At 45.6% G+C, this 22556-nt stretch overlaps 1 protein-coding gene across 1 annotated transcript in view; it reads left to right on the top strand.

The window, feature by feature from the left end:
• Positions 1 to 19806, top strand: part of GGH (gamma-glutamyl hydrolase) — a 42752-nt gene extending 22946 nt beyond the window's left edge. The window contains exons 7-10 of the mRNA XM_068238377.1: positions 1744 to 1850; positions 12386 to 12476; positions 15737 to 15874; positions 19334 to 19806. Coding sequence (XP_068094478.1) covers positions 1744 to 1850; positions 12386 to 12476; positions 15737 to 15874; positions 19334 to 19452 — 455 coding nt within the window. The 3' untranslated portion in view covers positions 19453 to 19806. The remainder of the gene's footprint in view (positions 1 to 1743; positions 1851 to 12385; positions 12477 to 15736; positions 15875 to 19333) is intronic.
• Positions 19807 to 22556: the final 2750 nt, after the last annotated feature.

The raw sequence follows: 22556 nt of genomic DNA, 5'->3' as shown, positions 1-22556 counted from the left end.
TCAAATAAATATATGTCACGTCCCTTATTTCAGTAGTTCTTTTACCACTTCCGGACCTAGGTAATTTAAACCTATGCCGTGTTTGGGACCTGTTATCACTGCCAGGGCGTAGATTTCAATAACTCTGCCGCACACTCCCACCGATCACCCCATCACTGCAGCCCACTTGCTCTGCTATCGGTATGACAGCAGAGCTCCTTGAGCCAGTTAGGAGCGGATTTCATTGGCTCCTGACCCTGTGATCACAGTGATTGGCTCACAGTGCTTACAGGGTCAGGAGCCAATGAAATCCGCTCCTGACCGTCTCACATCGCTCTGCTGTCATACCGATAGCAGAGCAAGTGGGCTGCAGCGACGACGAGTCTGTCGGTGAGCCCTGTTTTTTAACCAAAATGACTACTGGCAAGGAAGGGGTTAAGTGAAATTCTTTGACTTCCTACTTTTAGCAACAGTGAATATTGTGATTGCTCTCATCACCCTTTGCGCACGTTTCTGTTCGATTCAGACACAGTACATATATATGAGTTAAAGGAGTCATCAGACAATATTATGTCCTCTGCACCGCATGGTGCACAGCCCGAGTTTGAGGTCGTCCTTTCTGCGCCTGTGCGAGCGCCACTGTCAATCAAGTGCAGTGCGCCTGCGCAGTACGCCGCAGACAACTTGGGCTTAATTTACAGTGGCGCTTCACGCAGGCGCAGTAAGGACGACCTCAAACTCAGCCTCTGCACCATGCGGGGAGCCTGGGCCAGCGGCTGAGAGCGGAGCCGTGGCGTTGGACATGTCAGCTGCAAGGGGCTGGAGGAAGCCCCAGGTAAGTAGATTGGGGGGACATAAAATTGCCTGATGACTCATTTAAAGCAAATGTATGGTAATTAGTTGCCCTTATGTGGAAGTGAAAAAAAACTACTGAGATAAACAATTGTATCTATAGAAATATTCCAAAATAGGACTTCCAGTGTCCAGTGCACTTATTTTGGTTTTGCGAAGAGGGAACTTTCTTATAGTAAATGCAGCCTGCTGCACCATTTTTTTTATTCCGCACCCGTATAAAGTAATGATGACCTGTTGAACTCCCTATTAGTTCCCTTTTGTCAAGAATGTTTTCACAGTCACAAAAAAAAGTTTTATAACCTCTAATTAGTTACTGTGGAGAATTATGCTGTAATAAGACTTCACACAGACATGGGACACATTTCTGGGCCAAGCACTGTAGAGACCGGCTACGGCAGAGTGACGCACCTGTTGCTATGGAGTAGGGAGGAGGAATGTTGTGTAGTGCATGACAGAGTGGCTTCTGGATGGAGGGGTAAGGTTGAGTACAATACACTCAGGAGTCACTGCCATTTAAATATCCACCATTCTGCATCTTAAAAAAAAAAAAAAAAAAAAAGGCCGGGGACTCCCAGTCCTGTAGATTCGGTACAAAAATCATCCGACTCCAACTCCTCAGTTTATGAATCCTCCGACTCCAGGTACCCAAAATTGCTCCGACTCCACAGCCCTGGGGAAACCTGTACACATTTGATTCTCAGTTGAAGTGGCCATAGACGGCTGTATCATTTGGTAACCTCTAGAGAATGTTTTATAGCATTCTACAATCGGCTCATCTCTTTATGTTCTAGGCAGCAGATATGGGGAAATAGTACGTTTTTACATTTTTTTCCCCCCTTCTTTCTTTTTAAGAGTCTTCACTGGACTGTAAATATTCATTATTAATTTCCTTTTTTATGCCTATTCTAGGTGCGTTACGCAGCAAACTATTCAAAAACATTCCACCGTCCCTCTATAAAGTTATGTCCAGCATGCCAATAACTGCCAACTACCACCAATGGAGTCTCTCCATGCAGGTAAGATGGCTAAGTCCTTCAGCTAACTTCTTTCGGCAGTTTAAGTATACTACCGTCTACTACTATTAGCTTTTAGTTTTTAAGGTAATTATTGAGTGTTCTGGACAAAAGTAGATACTTACGGAGAGGGAAGGCTCTGGATCCTGTAGAGCCTTCTGGGTCCTCTCTTGATGCGCTGAGTCCATCTCTTCAAGAGTCCTCGAAGGCTAGAGTGCTTGTGTGTCTGAATGCTTGTGGACATGAGTGCTTCTGAAACACTTCTGAGACGAACATCTAGACCAGGGGTCCCCAAACTTTTTCGATCAAGGGCCGGATCAACGTACTTCAGACTGCTGGGGGGCCGGAGAATACATAAAATGATGTGGAAAAACTTTACATTGAACCTAGGTATTGTAGACAGCGCCTTTTAACATGGCAGTCCTCACGTCTCCCATTTATCCAGAGCCGATATTATGCCACCAACACAGCATATGCAGATAGAATGCCCCCCAACACGGCTTTCTGGCTTCCATGTGGAAGGGTGGTGCCAGCTCTGCTATGCTATATGTGGGCCACCAGTATTTAAAGATGCAGTGGGCAACATCTATAAGTAATACATTTTGTGTGTGGGGGCCAGTGAAAAAGCCTCAGGGGGCCGCATTCGGACCGCGGGCCTTAGTTTGAGGACCACTGATCTAGACGGAAGACTTGGATGCTAGTTTTTATATTATTCATGCAGAACTTGGTACTTGGGGAAATGTTTAATTTTTTGTTTGTTTGCTTTGGTATTTGAATGTGGTGTGCCTTCTAATTTGAAGCCTGCTTATTATATCTCAGTGTATAATTTGACATTGTCCCAGCTTTGACATCTGTTCATATTACGTATGTGCTTAATCTATTAAAAATATCTTGCTTGATTTTGCTCATTGTTTTTATGCAATTTTGTTCACCCTTAACTGACTGCATATGCTACTGTAATCAATGTATTGTGAGTTTTCTCTTCACCCACATTGTCAACTGAGTTTTTGTTCTTAAAGGGAACCAGAGACGAACAGTATTGAAAAAATGAAAAAACTTTTATACATACCTGGGGCTTCCTCCAGCCCCATAAGCCTGGATCGATCCCACGCCGCCGTTCTCCGCTGCCTCTGTCGCCGCTATCGGGTCCCGTCACTTCTGGCGGATGCGGCCAATTGTATGCAAGAGCAGGGACTACCTCCATATCCTTACGCATGCGCCTGCGTAGTATGGAGGCACATGCGTAAGGATATGGAGGAAGTCCCTGCTCTTGCGTACAATTGGTCGCGTCCGCCGGCAGTGACGCACTGCGCTTGCGTCGACTGGCCGAAAGTACGGGACCCGGTAGCGGCGGATAGAGGCGGCGGAGGACGTGGGTGTGGGAGCGATCCAGGCTTATGGGGCTGGAGGATGCCCCAGGTATGTATAAAAGCTTTTTTCCAACGTCTCTGGTTCTCTTTAAAGAGGAACTTCAGCCATAATAAACATACTGTCATTAAGTTACATTAGTTATGTTAATTAAAATAGATAGGTAATATAATCTCTTACCCACCCTGTTTTAAAAGAACAGGAAAATGTTTTATTTCATGAGGGCAGCCATCTTTTTGGTTGAAAGGAGGTGACAGGGAGCATGATACACAGTTCCAACAGTCCTGTGTGCTAATCACCCCTCCCAGTTGCTAGGCAACGTGAACAACAACATAGGAAATCCCATCATGCTTTGCACAGCATCAGGGAAAAAAAGCCCGGGTGGTTTTCTTTGATGGGTGGAGCTTAGCTAAACATGCAGCTAAAAATGATGCTTTGGTAAGAAAAACAAGTAAGTAAGGTAAGTTCTGATGCTGTGAAACTGTTAAAGAAACACCAAGCCTTTTCAGTTCTGCTGAGTAGATTTTTAGTCCGGAGGTTCACTTTAATGTTGTCTTTAACCACTTAAGGACTGCAGTCATAAAACCCCTTAAAGAGAACCCGAGGTGGGATTTTATTATGCTAGTGGGGTACAGAGGCTGGTTGTGCACACTAACACCAGCCTCTGTTGCCCCATGGTTTGCCTCCAAGACCCCCCTGCGCGCCGCTATACCCCCCGCAGTGCTGGCGACACGCAGCGCGTCGCCAGCACAATATTTACCTAAGCGCTGTCTGTCAGCGCCGCTCCCCTGCCGCCTCCGCATCGGCGCTACCCGCCTGTGTCCCTTCCCTCCCGCTGATTGGAGGGAAGTGACGCGGGCGGGTAGCGCCGATGCGGAGGAGACGGGGGAGTGGCGCTGACAGACAGCGCTTAGGTAAACATTGTGCTGGCGACACACTGCGTGTCGCCAGCACTGCGGGGGTATAGCGGCGCGCAGGGGGGTCTTGGAAGCAAAGCATGGGGCAACAGAGGCTGGTGTTAGTGTGCACAACCAGCCTCTGTGCCCCACTAGCATAATAAAATCCCACCTCAGGTTCTCTTTAAGAACCAGGCACTTTTTTTCCATTCAGACCACTGCAGTTTTAACGGTTTATTGCTCGGTCATACAACCTACCATCTAAATGAATTTTACTTCCTTTTCTTGTCCCTAATACAGCTTTCTTTTGGTGCTATTTGATTGCTGCTGTGATTTTTAGTTTTTATTATATTCATCAAAAACGACATGAATTTTGTCAAAAAAATGATTTTTTTTTAACTTTATGTGCTGACATTTTTCAAATAAAGTAAAATTTCTGTATACATGCAGCACGAAAAATGTGGACAAACATGTTTTTGATAAAAAAAAAACACCATTCAGCCTATATTTATTGGTTTGGGTAAAAGTTATAGCGTTTACAAACTATGGTGCAAAAAGTGAATTTTCCTATTTTGAAGCATCTCTGACTTTTCTGAGCACCTGTCAGGTTTCATGAGGTGCTAAAATTCCAGGATAGTATAAATACCCCCCAAATGACCCCATTTTGAAATAAGACATCCCAAAGTATTCACCAAGATGCATGGTGAGTTCATAGAAGATTTTATTTTTTGTCACAAGTTAGCGGAAAATGACACTTTGTGACAAAAAAAAAAATGGAAAAAAGTTTCCATTTCTGTTAACTGGTGACAAACAAAAAAGATATCTGCCATAGACTTACCATTCCCCTCTCTGAATACTTTGCGATGTCTACTTTCCAAAATGGTGTCATTTGTGGGGTGTGTTTACTGTCTTGGCATTTTGGGGGGTGCTAAATTGTAAGCACCCCTGTAAAGCCTAAAGGTGGTCATAGGACTTTGGGCCCCTTAGCGCACCTAGGCTGCAAAAAAGTGTCATGTGGTATCGCCGTACTCAGGAGAAGTAGTATAATGTGTTTTGGGTTGTATTTTTACACATACCCATGCTGGGTGGGAGAAATATCTCTGTAAATGAGATTTTTTAGATTTTTTTTTTTACACACAATTGTCCATTTACAGAGAGATTTCTGTGGGTATGTGTAAAAATACACCCCAAAACACATTATACTACTTCTCCCGAGTACGACGATACCACATATGTGACACTTTTTTGCAACCTAGGCGCGCAAAGGGGCCCAAAATCCTATGAGTACCTTTAGGATTTCAAAGGTCATTTTGAGGCATTTGATTTCTAGACTACTCCACACGGTTTAGGGCCCCTAACATGTCAGGGCAGTATAGGAACCCCACAAGTGACCCCATTTTAGAAAGACACCCCAAGGTATTCCGTCAGGTGTATGGTGAGTTCATAGAAAATTTTATTTTTTGTCATAAGTGAGCGGAAAATGACATTTTGTGAAAAAAACATACAACAATTTCTGCTAACTTGTGACAAAAAATAAAATCTTCTATGAACTCACCATGCACCTCACGGAATACTTTGGGGTGTCCTCTTTCCAAAATGGCATCATTCGTGGGGTCTGTCCTGGCATTTTAGGGTCTCTGCAATCATTACATGTATGGCCAGTATTAGAAGTTTCTGCTATACTCCTTATTTTGGGCATACGGGTAATGCACTCTGGGCTGAAAGGAAAAATGACAGTCAAACAATCAATCAATCAATGTGGATGAAAAAATATCTGCCAAAAAAATGTGAAAAAAAAGAGGGGAAGGCGTCTGCCAGGACATAGAAGCTGCCACCCAAAAACATCCACCTACTCAGCTTGTATGCCCTGGCAAAGCCGATTTATCCATTCACACCGATCGATGTGGATGAACAAATCATTGCCAGAGTTCTTTTTTGATACAAAGTGCTTGCCAAAGCATAGGAGCTCCAACATCGCCCCTCGGCTCATATGCCTCGGCAAACGTATCTATTTTACTGCGGAGGAGAAATCTCATCCTGCAGTGCTGCATGCACCGACTTGTGTGTAATCTGACAGACACACAAAGTGTGACTTTCGCTAGGCAATTTTCCCTAACGCATCACGCCAGTGTGAAATGGCACAGAGACCCTTGTGTGCCTACTGCTATGTCTGGAGTTCCCTACTCTCTAAAAGTGTATCTGCTCATGATAACTCTGGAAACACTCCCCTAGGCATAGGCCAGGCTGGTCAGGACACATGGGACAGTAAACATACGTGTCACGCCTTGTTCCAGCCCTGCTGCAGACACTACAACGTTTTCTTGGGGTGCGTTGATTTGGGGCACTCAGAATGGGAAAGGCGTAGTGCCTTTCATGCAGCCGGCTAACTGGTATTTTGGGGTCGGGCCTCGGCACCTCCTGGATACAGGAGTTCCATAACGATGTCTTCCTGGAATTTAAAGAGACTCTGAAGCGAGAATAAATCTCGCTTCAGAGCTCATAAATAGCAGGGGCACGTGTGCCCCTGCTAAACCGCCGCTATAGTGCGGCTTAACGGGGGTCCCTTCACCCCCAAAACGACCACTGCGACACTTGGTCGCAGATTTGGTCGTGATTTATTGCTTCCTGGAGGCAGGGCTAACGGCTGCAGCCCTGCCTCCAGTCGCGTCTGTCAGCGGCGCATCGCCGCCTCTCCCCCGCCCCTCTCAGTGAAGGAAGACTGAGAGGGCGGGGGAGAGGCGGAGATACGCGCTGACAGACGCGCGTGGGGCAGGGCTGCGGCGGTTAGCCCTGCCCCAACCAGGAAGCGCTCCCCGGGTGTATCGAGGGGGATTTGGGGGTGAAGGGACCCCCGTTAAGCCGCGCTATAGCGGCGTTTTAGCAGGGGCACACGTGCCCCTGCTATTTATGAGGTCTGAAGCAGGATTTATTCTCGCTTCAGACTCTCTTTAAGGAACGCTCCAGTTCTCCCAGCCTTACTGTAGAGAACAAAGCTGTTGTAAATACCCAATTGAATTAGATAAACAGACACTTTTTTATACCAGCGTCTGGTTTTGCGGGAAACTAAATAGGGCCCTAACATCTGGTCATTGAAGCCCACCCCTCCCATGTAAGCATTATAGTCGTGGATGGCGAGGTGTTTTTCAGTGACCTCAGTTGCCCGTTAAATTTGGACTGTCGTGTCTGTGTGAATGGTGGACAGAAGGTAAACGTCCCTCTTGTTCTTCCATTTCACCGCGAGCAGGTCATCTGTACACAAGGCAGCCCACTCCCCCCGTGCAAGCCGGGTACTAACGAGCCGTTGGGGGAAGCCCCGGCGACTAGGCCGCACGGTGCCACAGCAGCGGATCCCTTCTATCTTTAAATGCTGATAGAGGGCCACACTTGTGTAGAAGTTGTCCACATAAAGATGGTACCCCTCCTGGAACAAAGGTGACACCAAGTCCCACACAATCTTGCCACTGCTCCCCAGGTAGTCAGGGCATCCGACCGGCTCCAATTTTGAGTCTTTTCCCTCATAGACCCTAAAACCATAAGTATAGCCTGTGGCCCTTTCACAGAGCCTATACAGTTTCACCCCATACCGGGCGCGCTTGCTTGGGATGTACTGTTTGATGCCAAGGCGCCCGGTAAAATGTATGAGGGACTCCTCTACACAGATGTGCTGTTCAGGGGTATAAGCATCTGCAAATTTTGATGACATGTGGTCTATGAGGGGCCGAATTTTGTGGAGCCGGTCATAAGCAGGGTGGTCACTTCGATGACAGGTTGTGTTGTCATTGAAGTGCAGGAAGCGCAGGATAATCTCAAATCGTGTCCTGGACATGACGGCAGAGAACATGGGCAGGTGATATATTGGGCGCGTAGACCAATAAGACCGCAATACATTCAATTTGACTAGACCCATGTTAAGGAGAAGGCCCAAAAAAGTTTTAAGTTCGGAAACTTGGAGTGGTTTCCACCGGTAAGCCTGGGCATAGTACTTATCCGGGTTGTCGGTGATGTATTGTGTGGCATAACGGTTGATCTCAGCCACAATTAAGTCGTAGAGATCCTCGGTGAAGAACAGATGAAAAAAGTCTAGGGCCGTTCCTAGATTATCTGTCTCCACCTGGACTCCAGACTGGGCGGTGAAAGGGGGCAGTACGGGTGCGGCGGAACCAGGGGATTGCCAATTGGGATTTGCCAGCACCTCTGGAAGACTATGGGTAGTACGGGCCCGTTTTCTTGGTGGCTGCGACTCGGGTCTTAATGCACGTGCCACTGAACCAGTTTCAACTTCCATTCTGGTGCTCACCACTTCACCAGGGTCTACGGAAGTACTGGTGCTAGGTCCAAGAGATGCTGCGCTGCTGGTGTATGCCTCACCATGAAACCTCAGACCAGCGCTAGCACCACTCTGCTGCCCTTGAGGCAGATCCTGTGCCACCTGCGGTCCAGTGACATGGGGTGTGGTACGCCTGGCTCTAGCCGGGACCTCAACCTCGTTATCGCTATCGGTCAGCGAGCCACTGCTGTCCACAGGTTTGTACTCTGACCCAGAAGATTCGTCGAATGAGAAGTCCCAATTGTCCTCATCCAACTGGGCCATGTACCTGTACACCTCCTCATCGGATTACCCCTTTCTTGCCATGATGGGCTGCTAAATTTAGGGGGTATTCCTCTGAGACTACCCAGGAAAAAGAGCACCTACCTAGCAAAAGGGAGTACTTGCGGAGCAGAAAGCTGTGGTCACTGAGTTTTGATAAAAAAATCAAAACTGATCTTTACAGTGCCACAGCTATTGTACAGTGTTTTTTGCAGTGATCAGAAAAAAAAAGTCACTGCGGTGGGGCGGGCTAAACGCAAGTGCAGGCGAACGATCAGGCCTGATCGGCAAACACTGCGTTTTCAGTGGATCCTAGTGACCCCAATATAGATCTGTGTGCGATCAGTGATGACGCTAATCAGCGACTAATTAGTGACTGTGGTGCGGTGGGCTGAGCGCTAACTGGCACTAACACAGGGGCCTAGCTAACTGGCCTAACTGTTAACACTAGTGATACTAAAAACACTGCTTTTAGATCACTAGAATAGTGACCCGGGGGGGGGGGGGGGGGGGTTGGCGGGCGATCAGGAACAATCACAGACAATCAGAGGGCAATCAAGGCAATTACAACACAATTAGAGCCAATAAGAGTGATTAGAGGGCAATCACAGCCAATCAGCGCAATCAAAGCCAATCACGGGACAATCGAAAACCAATCACGGGAGAATCGAAAACCAATCACGGGACAATCAAAAACCAATCACGGGACAATCAAAAACCAATCACGGGACAATCGAAGCCCAATCACGGGACAATCGAAGCCCAATCACGGGACAATCGAAGCCCAATCACGGGACAATCGAAGCCCAATCACGGGACAATCGAAGCCCAATCACGGGACAATCGAAGCCAATCACGGGACAATCGAAGCCGATCACGGGACAATCGAAGCCAATCACAGGGCAATCGAAGCCAATCACAGGGCAATCGAAGCCAATCACAGGGCAATCGAAGCCAATCACAGGGCAATCGAAGCCAATCACGGGACATTCGAAGCCAATCACGGGACATTCGAAGCCAATCACGGGACATTCGAAGCCAATCACGGGACAATCGAAGCCAATCACGGGACAATCGAAGCCAATCACGGGACAATCGAAGCCAATCACGGGACAATGGAAGCCAATCACGGGACAATCGAAGCCAATCACAGGACAATCAAAAAAACAATCGAGGGACAATCTAAGTCAGTCACAGGGCAATTGAGACAATTGGAGCCAATCAAGCGTTACAGACAGGAGATTAGATGTACACAATGGCAGGGGGGTGATCTAGGGCAGGGTGGAGTGATCAGAGGGAGATCTAAGGGCAGGGGGGGGGGGGTGATCAGGAGCCCGCAGTGACAGGTGGTGACGGGGTGATTGATAGGTGATGAGTAGGTAATTACAGGGGAGAATATACGCAAGCAATGCACTGGCGGGGGGGGGGGAGGGGGGTCTGTGGGCGATCTGAGGGTTCGGGTGGGTGATTGGGTGCCCGCAAGGGCCAGATTAGGGTCTAATCTGATGGGTAGCAGTGACAGGGGGTGACGGGGTGATTGATAGGTGATCAGAAGGTAATTACAGGGTAGAATATATGCAAGCAATGCACTGGCAAGTTGATCAGAGGGGGGCTCAGGGCAATCTGAGGGGGTGGGCGGGTGATTGGGTGCCCAAAAGGGGCAGATTAGGGACTGATCTGATGGGTAGTAGTGACAGGGGGTGATTGATGGGTGATCAGTAGGTGTTTAGAGGAGAGAACAGATGTAAACAATGCACTTGGGAGGTGTTCTGAGGGTGGGTCTGTGGGCGATCGGAGCGTGTGGGTGGGTGATCAGATGCCCGCAAGGGGCAGGTTAGGGTCTAATCTGATGGGTGGCAGTGACAGGGGGTGATCGATGGGTGATTGACGGGTGATTGACAGGTGATTACAGGGGAGAATAGCTGCATACAGTACACGGGGGGGGGGGGGGGTCTGGGGAGGATCTGAGGGTGTGGGGGGGTGATCAGGCGCCCCCAGGGGGCAGTTTAGGACCTGATCTAAGAGATGGCGTTGACAGATAGTGTGCAGGGGGGGGGGTCTGATGGGTGCTGTGGGCGATCAGTGTGCAGGGGGGGCAGGATCAGTGTGCTGGCGTTTGGACTCACAGTGCTGCCTTCCTCTCTGGTGGTCGATCGAGCACTGTGACCACCAGGGAGGTGGCAGCGTGTATAATACTCTTTGTTTACAAAGCGTATTATACACTTTCAATTGGCTATTTTAAAAAGTTGCAACCCGCCGGCGCTGCTGATTGGCTGGCGGGTTGACGTCACATGTGGGCGGAGCCTAATGCCGGCGATGCGCGCGCAACCTGCACGCGCGATCGCCCGCAATCCCCTCCCCCAGGACCCGACGCCATTCTGCGTTACGTGGTCCTGGGGCTGCCACTTTGCCGCCGCCAATCTACAGTGGGCGGTCGGCAAGTGGTTAAAACAATAAAAAGATTATTTTAAAAAAAGAAAATAGAAAAGAAAACAGCTTCTTACTCTATTGCCAGCAAATGCAAGAAATGACCAGTTCAAAATGTTTAAATGATTTTTTACACTGAATTAAAAAAAATGTTCGTAAGGCAGATTCTTATACTGTACTTTAATACAATACAGTGTTTTTTTTAGATTTTCTGGGGTTTTTTTGTTTTTTTTTTATGTTTAAATGCCAATTTATGTGCCAGTCAAATATTTAAAGGACAACTATAACAAAAGAGATATGGAGGCTGACATATTTATTCCCTTTGAACAATACCAGTTGCCTAGCAGCCCTGCTGGTCTACAGGCTACAGTAGTGTCTGAAAAACACCAGAAACAAGCATGCAGCTAATCTTGTCAGATCTGATAATAATGTCAGAAACACCTGATCTGCTGCATGCTTGTTCAGGGTATATGGCTAAAAGTATTAGAGGCAGAGGATCATGAGTATAGCCAAGCAACTGGTATTGCTTAAAAGGAAATAAATATGGCAGCTTCCATATCCCTCTCACTTCAGTTGTCCTTTAAATAAAATGGGAAAATAATGAAGATGAATTACTACGGCAAGTATTAGGGCTCAGTAAGGCTGCAAGTTCCTTTTCAGGATCAGGCTGCCTTCACTTGACTTCACCCTGTAGATTTATATGCAGTGCCACTTAAGTATCCATTTTTTGGGAATGCTGTTACCTTCAGCAAACTTTTGCAAAATGCAAGCTAGAGCATTATAGCCGACACCTTTTATAATTTTATATATACAACAGCCCTGTATTTCCTTGGTACAGTTTTCGAAAGTAGAGGAGGTAAGAGCCATGGCATATTCTGTAATCGGAATAAACTATTCCACCAGACCAGTGATCTGCAAACTTGGCCTTCCAGCTGTTAAGGAAATACAAGTCCCACAATGCATTTGCCTTTATGAATCATGACTTTGGCTGTCAGACTCCTGCAATGCATTGTGGGACTTGTAGTTCCTTAACAGCTGGAGAGCGAAGTTTGCAGATCACTGCACCAGACTGAGATGTGAGAACTGGTGAACACTATACGAAGGGTCTGTAGTTAATGGAAGACAGAGGATGGATTTGGATCTCTGTTCATTAGTGTTGTGAAAACAAGCTTTCCTACTTGAGTTATTTGGAACACTATCAGAACTGACAGCTATAATGCATGGATTTGTATGTTCACACTATGTTTTGTGTATTGCAGAATTTTACACAGAATGAGAAGCTGAGAAAGTTTTATAACGTTTTGACAACAAACTCTGATGGTGAATTGGAATTCATCTCTACTATGGAAGGTGCGGTTTAGACTTTGTTTGCTGTTTTACATAAAAGGATATTTTTGTTGCTTGCTTGTACATGATGTTTCTCTGTCTGCAGTAGTTTGCATAGTGTTTATTTGCTTGTAAAATTTTGTGCTGGAGTTATATGGAATTATCTTTTATGTCCTTTTGACTATATTTTTTTTTTTTTATATTATTAATTTTTTTTTAAATTTTTTTTAAAGCCCAGTGAAATCCAAACCTTTTCGCCTCCCCCAGCACGAGTATCTATGTCCCTGTATGTACACAAATACAAACAAATATAAACAGATGGTTCTGTTTCTATTTTTAGAACACACTGACTCTATATCTCCATCTTGTGGCCAAAAAGTAAAACCACATCCAAATACCTTATTATACACTTTCCCATAGAAATATGAAATACATGTTAATCCTTATAAAAACCCTTGGAGGTGAAAGGGTTAGGCAAATGCTAATAGCAGTCAGGTTGATAATTAAACATAAACAGTGTACAGAAGCAAAGTAGGGCAGGAAATAATTTTTCATGAGTCAGGGCTGGTGCACACCGAACGGCTTTTTCAGCGTTTCTGCAGCCGCTTGCGGCTGCGGATACGCTTGGTCAATGTATCTCAATGGGGTGGTTCACACCAGAGCGGGAGGCGTTTTGCAGAAACGAATGCTCCCGGGGTGAGGCATTTTTTGGATTTCGGATGCGTTTCTGCCTCAATGTTAAGTATAGGAAAAACGCAAACCGCTCTGAAAAACGCCTGTTCAGAGCGGTTTTGCCGGCCTTTTTGTTACAGAAGCTGTTCAGTAACAGCATTACTGTAACAATATATGAAATCTACTACACCAAAACCGCTACACAAAACCGAAAAACGCTAGCTGAAACGCTTCAGAAAAAGAAGAAAAAGCGTTTCAAAATCTGCTAGCATTTTGCGGATCTGCTAGCGGTTTTTGGTGTGCACCAGGCCTCAAAGGCAGATTTAGCTGCTAGCATGGTTAATCAAGAGTGACCATGTGGCTCCCACAGTATGAAGGAAAATAGAGAGGAAATGACATTACAATAGAAAGCATGTGGCTGAAGGTATTAGTAAAGTGTGAAGGCACAGATGGTGACAAGGGTGGAGCATGGAAATATCTTGCAGCCCACCTTCTCTATATTCAGCCAATGTGCTGCCACATGCCTGCTGAAGACTTGAAGACAGGAAGTGGTATGTCAAGACCACACATTCTGAACAGGAAGCCAGCAAACCATAAGGGCTCGTTTCCACTAGAAACGGGGCGATGCGGCTACATAGCCGCATCGCACGGCGGGGGTGCTGAAACACATGCATGGCAATGGAGCGGTTTCCATTGTATGCATGTTGTGCGGAGCGATCCGAGAATCTGCAGCATGCTGCAGATTCTCGCACTGCCGCATCTGCCCACACCCGCGTCCCATCTCTTCAATTGACTTCCGCCTCGGGAGATGCGGAAGTGACGCGGGTGCCAGCGGAAGTGATGCTAGCTGCAATCGCATCACTATCCCTGTGGAAATGGGCCTTAAGTCGTGCATCTGTATATAGAGTAGCAGGCAAGAACAGCTAGATTTTTTTAAATCTGAAAATGCATTGGCAAAAGTAATACTTCTAATTTACTCTATGCAATTTGTGAATTTCAAGGGAACCTATACTGAGAAGGACATGGATTTTTCCCTTTAAAATAATACCCGTCGTCTGACTCTCCTGCTTATCCTATGCCCCTGAACAAGCATGCGGATCAGGTGCTCTGACTGAAGTCAGACTGGATTAGCTACATGCTTGTTTCAGGTGTGTGATTCAGCCACTACTGCAGCAAAAGAGATCAGCAGGACTGCCAAGCAACTGGTATTGATTAAAAGGAAATAAATATGGCAGCCTCCATATCCCTCTTGTTACAGCTGTCCTTTATATTGCACAATAAGGCTAGGTCCACACTAGGCACGGTTGCAGGACAGACGCTGCAGTCCGGGATCAGGGGAAGTACCACCAGACCGCAAAATGATCAGTTTTCATAAAAAGTGCAGTTTTGCATCAGTTTCCGTTCAGCTTTTTACCCCAAAAAACGGACAGAAAACGTTTCTATCATTAGGAAGGTAGTGGGAGGATTTTTTGGGCCAATAATAAAGTTCAGGCTATCCGTTTTTTCATCAGTTTTTGGTGCTACTTTGCCTGTGGAGATGGAGTTGTGGTTTCCCATTGCTTTTCACTACCCATCCGTGGTCCGTAAAAATGCAGCAATTCCGGACCTTCCGTTCAGGTTTTGAAAACAGGTCCCTGCAAAAGCAGAGGGATCCGTTTTTTTCTTGGGTGAGGACGGCTGCTATTTTTAACATTAGTATCCGGGACTCCGTTTTTTCTTCTGGGCTGAAAAACGCAGCCACGGAAATGTTTCCGGACCTAGTGTGGACTAGCCCTAAGAATGTAAACTAATCTAGACTATTTTTAGTATATTGTGAGATTGTTTCCAATGAATTAGTGATAAGATTTTACCTTACATTTGCCACGTTCCATAAATGCCGAGAGCTATGAAATATTCAAACTGGCGAATGGCTTCTCCTTCTACATTAAGCGTTCCTCGCTCTCCATTAATATTATAACACCCAGAAAATTAGCTCAGGTAATCAGGCTAATTATTAATTTGCTGCTCTCTATATCCCTCTCAGTTTAGGTTCACTTTAACTACTTTGATTTTGGGCTTAGCTGTGCTTTGTAATGTTCATGTGCATCTCTACCTGCGCATTCTCCTTGATTGGGGCTGTGAATCCAGTGATGACCATGCTGTGCTCCCTGACACTTTATCCACAAGCAGAGATTTCAGATATTGCCATTGCTGACAGCTTACTTGGCCTGTTAGCTGTAACTGTACAGAGCCATCTTCTGGCACTGTCACATGGTAAGCGCTACCCCAATATCCATCATCATCCCCTGGTGTGTGCCAAGCCTTCCCATCTGTGTGCCTTTTTTTTTCCTTGCATGTACTGTATTTAGGGATGAGTGTTCAGATATGCTGTTCTGAATGATTCAGGTACAGATACAGTACCGAGCCTGAATGTCAACTAAAGTGGACCGCGGCAGGGGTGGTATTCTCACCCTTGTTGTTGCCCCTGTTTGCTGGTTGCGTTCCACCTACTCCCTCCTCCTTTCATGTACAGTTACCATTAGCCCAGTGGGTCAGTTTGTGGGTATCAGCTTTACGTTGTTTCTTTCTTTTCTTTTTCTTGCTTTGACTGTCTGTTGTTTGTATATTTTTAGCATATGAATATCCGATTTATGGAGTCCAGTGGCACCCCGAAAAGAACCCGTTTGAGTGGAGAAAGACCACACACATATCCCACGCTGCTGAAGCCATATACATGACTTTTTACATGGCTGACTTCTTTGTTAATGAAGGTGAGTTAAAAAGTTGTCATGCTAGCTCAGAGCCTGTAGAAGATCAGTCATATTATGCAGGATTGTGTAGTTTGTAGCAGGGCTGTGGAGTTGGTACAAAAATCTTCCGACTCCTCAGTTTATGAAACCTCTGACTCCAACTCCGACTCGGGGTACCCAAAATGGCTCCGCCTCCTCGACTTACCAGGGCTGTGGATTTTGTACAAAATTGTCCGTCTCCTGAGTCCGACTCCTCAGTTTATGAAATCTTTGACTCCAGGTACCCAAAATTGCTTCGACTCCGACTCCACAGCCCTGGTTTATAGAGCAGGAATTACGTTTGTCTTGTATGTGGAATAATTAGTTGTTAACCTCCCTGGCGGTTAATTTATTTTGACAAATGGGCAAAAATTGTTTTAAAAAAAAAAAAAAAAATTTTGTTTCATGTAAAGCTACCAGAGTGGTAGCTACATGAAACACCACTAGAGGGCGCATGTGGCCCTCTAGTGCGATCGTCGCCGGCATCAATAGCAAACAGGGGAACGCGTATATAACGCGTTCCCCTGTTTGGCTTCTCCTGTCGCCATACCGACGATCGTCATGGACGTCAGCCGACGACCTGACGTCAGGCGCACTCGATCCAGCCCATAGCGCTGCCCGGAACTCATTGGTCCAGGCAGCGTAGGGCTCTGGCGGGGGGGGGCCTCTTCCGCCGCTGCGTGCGGGCGATCGCCGCAGAGCGTCGGCGATCGAGCTGTGCGCGCGGCTAGCAATGTGCTGGCTGCGCGCACAGCACTTTGAATGGGGCGAATCGCCCCAACAGACCCTGAGAAATCCTCCTGCGCGGCATAGCCCGAGCTCAGCTCGGGCTTACTGCCAGGGAGGTTAAAGGCCATAAGTATTGGCAGCTTTCCCAGTGAGGTTGTATTACACGGTCATTGGGTGTCTGTTCCCCTAACAATTTTCTTGATGACTGGCTGCAGTGTCCTTGAAGCAGTCCTGAACTGACACATAACATGGTAAGATAAACATGGGTACATAGAGTAACACTCATAGTAAAAAAAACATGCATGTGTTGATGCAAATGTTAATTTTTTTAATGCAGCTTGGAATTGGATTAATCAGATGCAATAGCTGGCAGTTTTGAATGGTTCAAAATCAAGATACATCTATTTGCATAACATTAATTTGCATCACCTCAAAATGAAAAGCATCTTAATAATAATAATAATATTTATTGTATTTATAAAGCGCCAACATATTACGCAGCCCTGCACAATAGATAAATGGATGAACATACAAGGTAGGACATACAGGAAACTCACAACAAAACAAGATTATGCAAATGATTTGATAATACAGTCATAGGTCTAGTCCACAAGAGGGGTGATTGACAGTAAGATTGCATAATCCAGCTGGAAACACTAGGGAGGAGGGCCCTGCCAGAGGCTTACAATCTAAAGGGTGGGGGTGGAGACAATAGGTGCATCTGTTGAGAGGGTGTCTAACAGAACGTATTATGGTGCTGTAACTTCTGAGTGACTTTCTTTACTCAGAAGTTACAAAATAATGTCCATTCATCCCTAACAAGCTCTGCTAGTGGCTGTGCATGGCCTACCCCACAACATAAAAACACAGAACTGAATGCTTCTATTTATGCCCACACCGATGGAGCGGTATGGCCATGTCTCAGGCGCTCTTGCTTGTCTGTGCCACTTTATTACATGCCTGTGATCAGGTCTTAAAGCATACCTGAAATAACATGTGACATGAGATAAACATGGGTACATATAGTACTAGTCTTACTAAGACATTTTGATTTGAGAGGTTCTTTTCTATTTTTGTGCATTGCAAGCATCAAAAAGTGCTTTTATCTATGCAAATCTGACAGCTGCACATTGACTTCAGCTCTCCTGAAAAGAACATAGAAGCAAAACACTTATCTAGGTGTCCAAGCAATCCAGATAATAAGAGTGTGCTAAAGCTTCAAAGCTAATTACAGCGAATCTCAGAACCCAAGCAACTGAATCTGTCAACTGGTTGGATGCCAGCACTGGTCACTGTCCTCTCTCCTCTTCTTAGAGGAGTTATCAGGCAATCTTATGAAAATAAGTTCTACTTACCCGGGGCTTCCTCCAGCCCCAAGCTCCCAGCATGTCCCTCGCCGCAGCTCTGCCGTCAGCCGTTCGCTGCAGCTCTGTCTGCGGCGAACGGCTGAAGGGAGAGCTGCGGCAAGGGACATGCTGGGAGCTTGGGTCTGGAGGAAGCCCCAGGTAAGTAGCACTTATTTTCATAAGATTGCCTGATAACTCCTTTTAAGGTGGCCACACACGATACAATAAAATGATCCGATTTTACGGCAATTGGATAAAAAGAAGTCGGATTTTCCAAAGAATCAAGTTTTTTTCTTTTATTTGAGCAAAAAAATCTGATCAGATTTCCTGTTTTTATTAGAAAAGTCTATCGAGTTTACAATAATTTTTGTTCATAATTAGGTAAAAATTGATCGTGTGTGGTACATTGGTCAGATTTTTTAAATGTTACAATCAGTCAGAAAAATTATTGAAATTCTTGAATTGAAAAGATATTTTAAAAATTGTATGGTGTGTGGCCACCTTTACAGCCACCACCTGTGCTGCTGCATCCTTTGTAGGGCTCCTGATACGTGTCAAGTGACCTGCAGTGGTAAGTTTGAGAAGAGGAGATGATGGTGCTTAGAATAATCCCACAATTCTCTGCATAGCTGGAGAGGGTTTTTTTCTGAAAAGGAGGGGTGTCACGTGTTTGATAAGGGAGGTAGGGAAAAGGGAGAGGCGACAAACTGGCTGTCAAACGTGCTGGTGGTGTGGGGGGATGACTTGGCACTCTTTGCTAAGGGGGGAGGGGGAAGATTGCTGCCCGCAGCTATACATATTAATAAACTCTCAAGCAACTAGCAAGTATGCTTATCAAGTATCAAGCAATCCCTGCCTGTGTCGGATAAGGGGGAGTTTCTTTCTTTTTTGTTAGGAGCTGAATGAATCAGGTCACACTGACATGGCTGCTATGGACATTTCACATTCAAAATGTAGCTCCTTCAACTGATTATAAGAATATGACACATCATATGCTCCTACACATACAATGAATTTACAATTAATTATCTTTTCAGTTAAATTTCAGTTCAGGTTTGCTTTAAAGGGTCACTTAAGTCTCTTAAAAAAAATGAGTTTTACTCACCTGAGGCTTCCAGCAGCCCCCTGCAGCTGTACCGTGCCCACGCCGATTCCATCAGATGCTTCTGGCCCCGTCGGCAGCCACTTCTGGTTTCGGCGACAGGAGCCGACAGGCTGGGAACGGGAGTGATTCTTCGCATTCCCGGCCACAATAGCACCCTCTATGCTGCTATAAGCACAGGTGGTGTCCCTTTAATGATATGTTTATTGAATACGGTATATAGGTAGAGATGTGCTAATCTGTGAATTATTTTCCATCCTACAGCCAGAAAAAGTCAGCACGAGTACACCGAAGACACCGCAGCAACACAGCCATTAATCTATACTTACTGTCCAACCTACACTGGAAATATTTCTGTCTTTGAGCAAATGTATTTCTTCTGAAGTTTTAGAAAGTGCTTTTATTTGCTGCAGCCTGTGGCCAGAACGTATTTCTGCACTTTGTTTCTCATACAGCCAGAGCAATGTCGCGAGGAGAGGAGTCCTCTTTCTTACAGACCTGACTTTTTGCCATCTGAAGCCATCAATTTAGTCAGGCCCATTTTATTTTAAATTTGAACCGTTCGAAATGCCAACTGTTAAAAGGTTAATTTATTTGTGTTACTAGAATTGCCATGTAAATGATGGTAACACTGAATGTAAACTTGTATTTAATATATGCACTTTGAAGAGACTTCAGTGTCTTGCTTTTTCACTCCTATACAGAATTGTTCCTTCAAATAAAATGTTGAAACAACAGTTGTAATTTGAGCATCTTTTTAAAGGGAACCTGTCGGGAGGTTGACATTTTTACTCCTGAACAGAGATTAGCAAAACATGTTTGACAAAGCCACTAGTTCTAAGCAGAGGTTAGCTATGGGCAGCTCCGCTGCACGTAATCAAAATAATGAGTAGGAGTAGGGCGGCTGCGCACTGACGTAGAGCGCATGACGTCGGTTCAGCCACGCACTGGGAGGAGCGCTCGGATAGTATTTGTAGGCACAACCCGCATGGTGGCTCCATCCCCTGAATGAGTCACGTGGTGACGAAATCTATCGGGAGGAGCCACATGCGGAAGTGAGGGCACGCGTGAGGAGTGAGGGGTAGCGGAGGAGCCGGCTCGGGACCTTACCAACAACTAAGCGGCGGCCAGCCTGGGAGGTCACACGGGGGGGAGCCCATTCATGTACTCCACATGCTTTCTACCTTAAGGGGCCCATACACTCAGCCGATTTTCCCTATCGATCGATCGCAAATCGGTTGGCCAATGGCCCGATCGATGGCCGATTTCGATCGATTTTGATGGATTTCCATCGAACTGGCAGGGTGGAAAATTTAGGTCGATCTGATGAGATTGCTTATCAGTTTGCATTGGCCTTAATGGAAATCTGATGGCAAAAAAATGCCATCAGATCGAATTTCAATAGATTTCAAACTGAAATCCATTGGAATTCTATCCTGGTAAAAAAAATGTTCTAAAAACGCATCAGATAGATCATCAGATGCATTTCTTATCTATCTGCTGCCAATCTGACGAGTGTATGGGCACCTTTACTCCTAAACGTGAGTGCAATAGCCCAATAAAGTTACTTTGTTTTTAGCAAGCTGCGCAATGAGCTTTTATTATTGTTTATTGAGGAAAACTGTATGAAGCATTGACCCAGTGGTACTATTGAAGAGTGGTTGCTGTGAAGGAGACTAAGGAGCATCGCAGGCGAGGGGAGCCCACTAATGCCCCCAAAGCGTCTGAGGCCTATGTAATCCAGGCCCTCTACTGTTGGTGAGTGTGGATCTCACAGGGTGACACTGGTGGAGGTGTAGTGGATCGATAGGCAATTACAAGGAGCGCTGATCTGATGTTGAACATATCTTATCTTGAAGAAACTGCTCATTCTTTGACAGAAGCGCACCTGTTATAGACTGTATTGTTTAAGACGCTGGGATTATGTTGTGAACGGTGTACACTGGATCATATTGATTGGACGATCTGATCATATTGATATACAAGTGTTTTGATAATAGTATCTATTATGTTAATTTTTTCCTTATAGGTGATTTTTGTGGGTTTTTTTCACAGGGTTTCCTGTGTGCGATTTTGCATAGAAAATCCCTGTGTAAGCATCATCATACATAAGGCTTAGCGCTGTAATTGTTTTGTGTAGATTTAATAAGTAGGACTTGCTGGCCATGGCAGAGGGGAGGGGGTGGTTAAAGGACAACTGAAGCGAGAGGGATATGGAAACTGCCATATTTCCTTTTAAACAATACAAGTTGCCTGGCTGTCTTGCCTCTAATACTTTTAGCCATAGTCCCTGAACAAACATGCAGCAGATCAGGTGTTTCTGACTTTGTCGTATCTGACAAGAATAGCTGCATGCTTGTTTCTGGTGTTATTCAGACACCACTGCTGCCAAATAGACCAGCAGAGCTCTCTAAAGACACAATAAAAGTAGTTACTTTTGTTCCACCCCTGAATGCTACACAAGCAATTCAAGGTCGGCTGGCACACCAGTTCAAAGTTCCAAGCAGTTTTATTGTATGCACAACATGACCATTGTTTCGGGGCCACGGAGGGTCCCCTTCATCCGATAAAGTGCAGACATGCCTGTGTTGTGCATACAATAAAACTGCTTGGAACATTGAACTGGTGTGCCAGCCGACCTTGAATTGCTTGTATTGGACTGATGCCACTTCTGCATCAAGGCTGAGCACCCGACTACAGAAACACAGCAAGGTGTGCCTATCCAAAACCTGACATTGCACTGAATGCTACACAAGACAAATGCCAACAGAAGAAAGTGGGGTTTTATATGAACAGTTTCTCTATTTATTTTTCAATCAGAGTTCCTTCAAAGTTGTGGACAAAACATATGGATACACATTCAAAGTTCCAATTCACATAAAAGACTGCCTGACACGTGTTTCACGGCCAAAGGCCGCTTCCTCAGAGGCACAAACATCAAAAAACATACAAACAAACACAAAAACATACAAACATCAGCTGTAGATGAAAGGTAAATACAGCCGCAATCTGCACTCAGTAGAGAAAGCGTATTCAATGACTATTCCATGCACACATGGACTAACAGGAAGGACTAGACCAGCAGAGCTGGCAGGCAACTGGTATTGTTTAAAAGGAAATAAATATGGCAGCCTCCATATACCTCTCACTTCTGTTATCCTTTAACTTACCTGTGTCGCCACCTATAGCCGATGCAGTTCACTCATGTTCCGTGTTGCTCACATGCTTCTTCCTCTTTCAAATGCGGAAGTTTTGACGAGAACCTGAACCGAGTAAAATTATTAAAGGTGAGGGCCGGTTCACATTTTGTGTCACGATTTTGCTGCGTTTTTACTCCTGTTCAACAGAACAAGAATCGCAGAGTAATCACTCCCAAAGCGCTGCATGCAGCACGTTTGCGATTTATACAAATCGCAAATGCTGCAGTGAGAATGATCCTATAGGGATACATTAGCAGCTGCACTTTGCTGATTTGCTGGCAATCAGA

Source organism: Hyperolius riggenbachi, chromosome 5 (assembly GCF_040937935.1).
Source record: "Hyperolius riggenbachi isolate aHypRig1 chromosome 5, aHypRig1.pri, whole genome shotgun sequence".
Classification (NCBI taxonomy): Eukaryota; Metazoa; Chordata; class Amphibia; order Anura; family Hyperoliidae; genus Hyperolius; species Hyperolius riggenbachi.
Note: the sequence above shows the minus strand (reverse complement) of the source record. Positions and strands in the feature narration are given on the sequence as shown.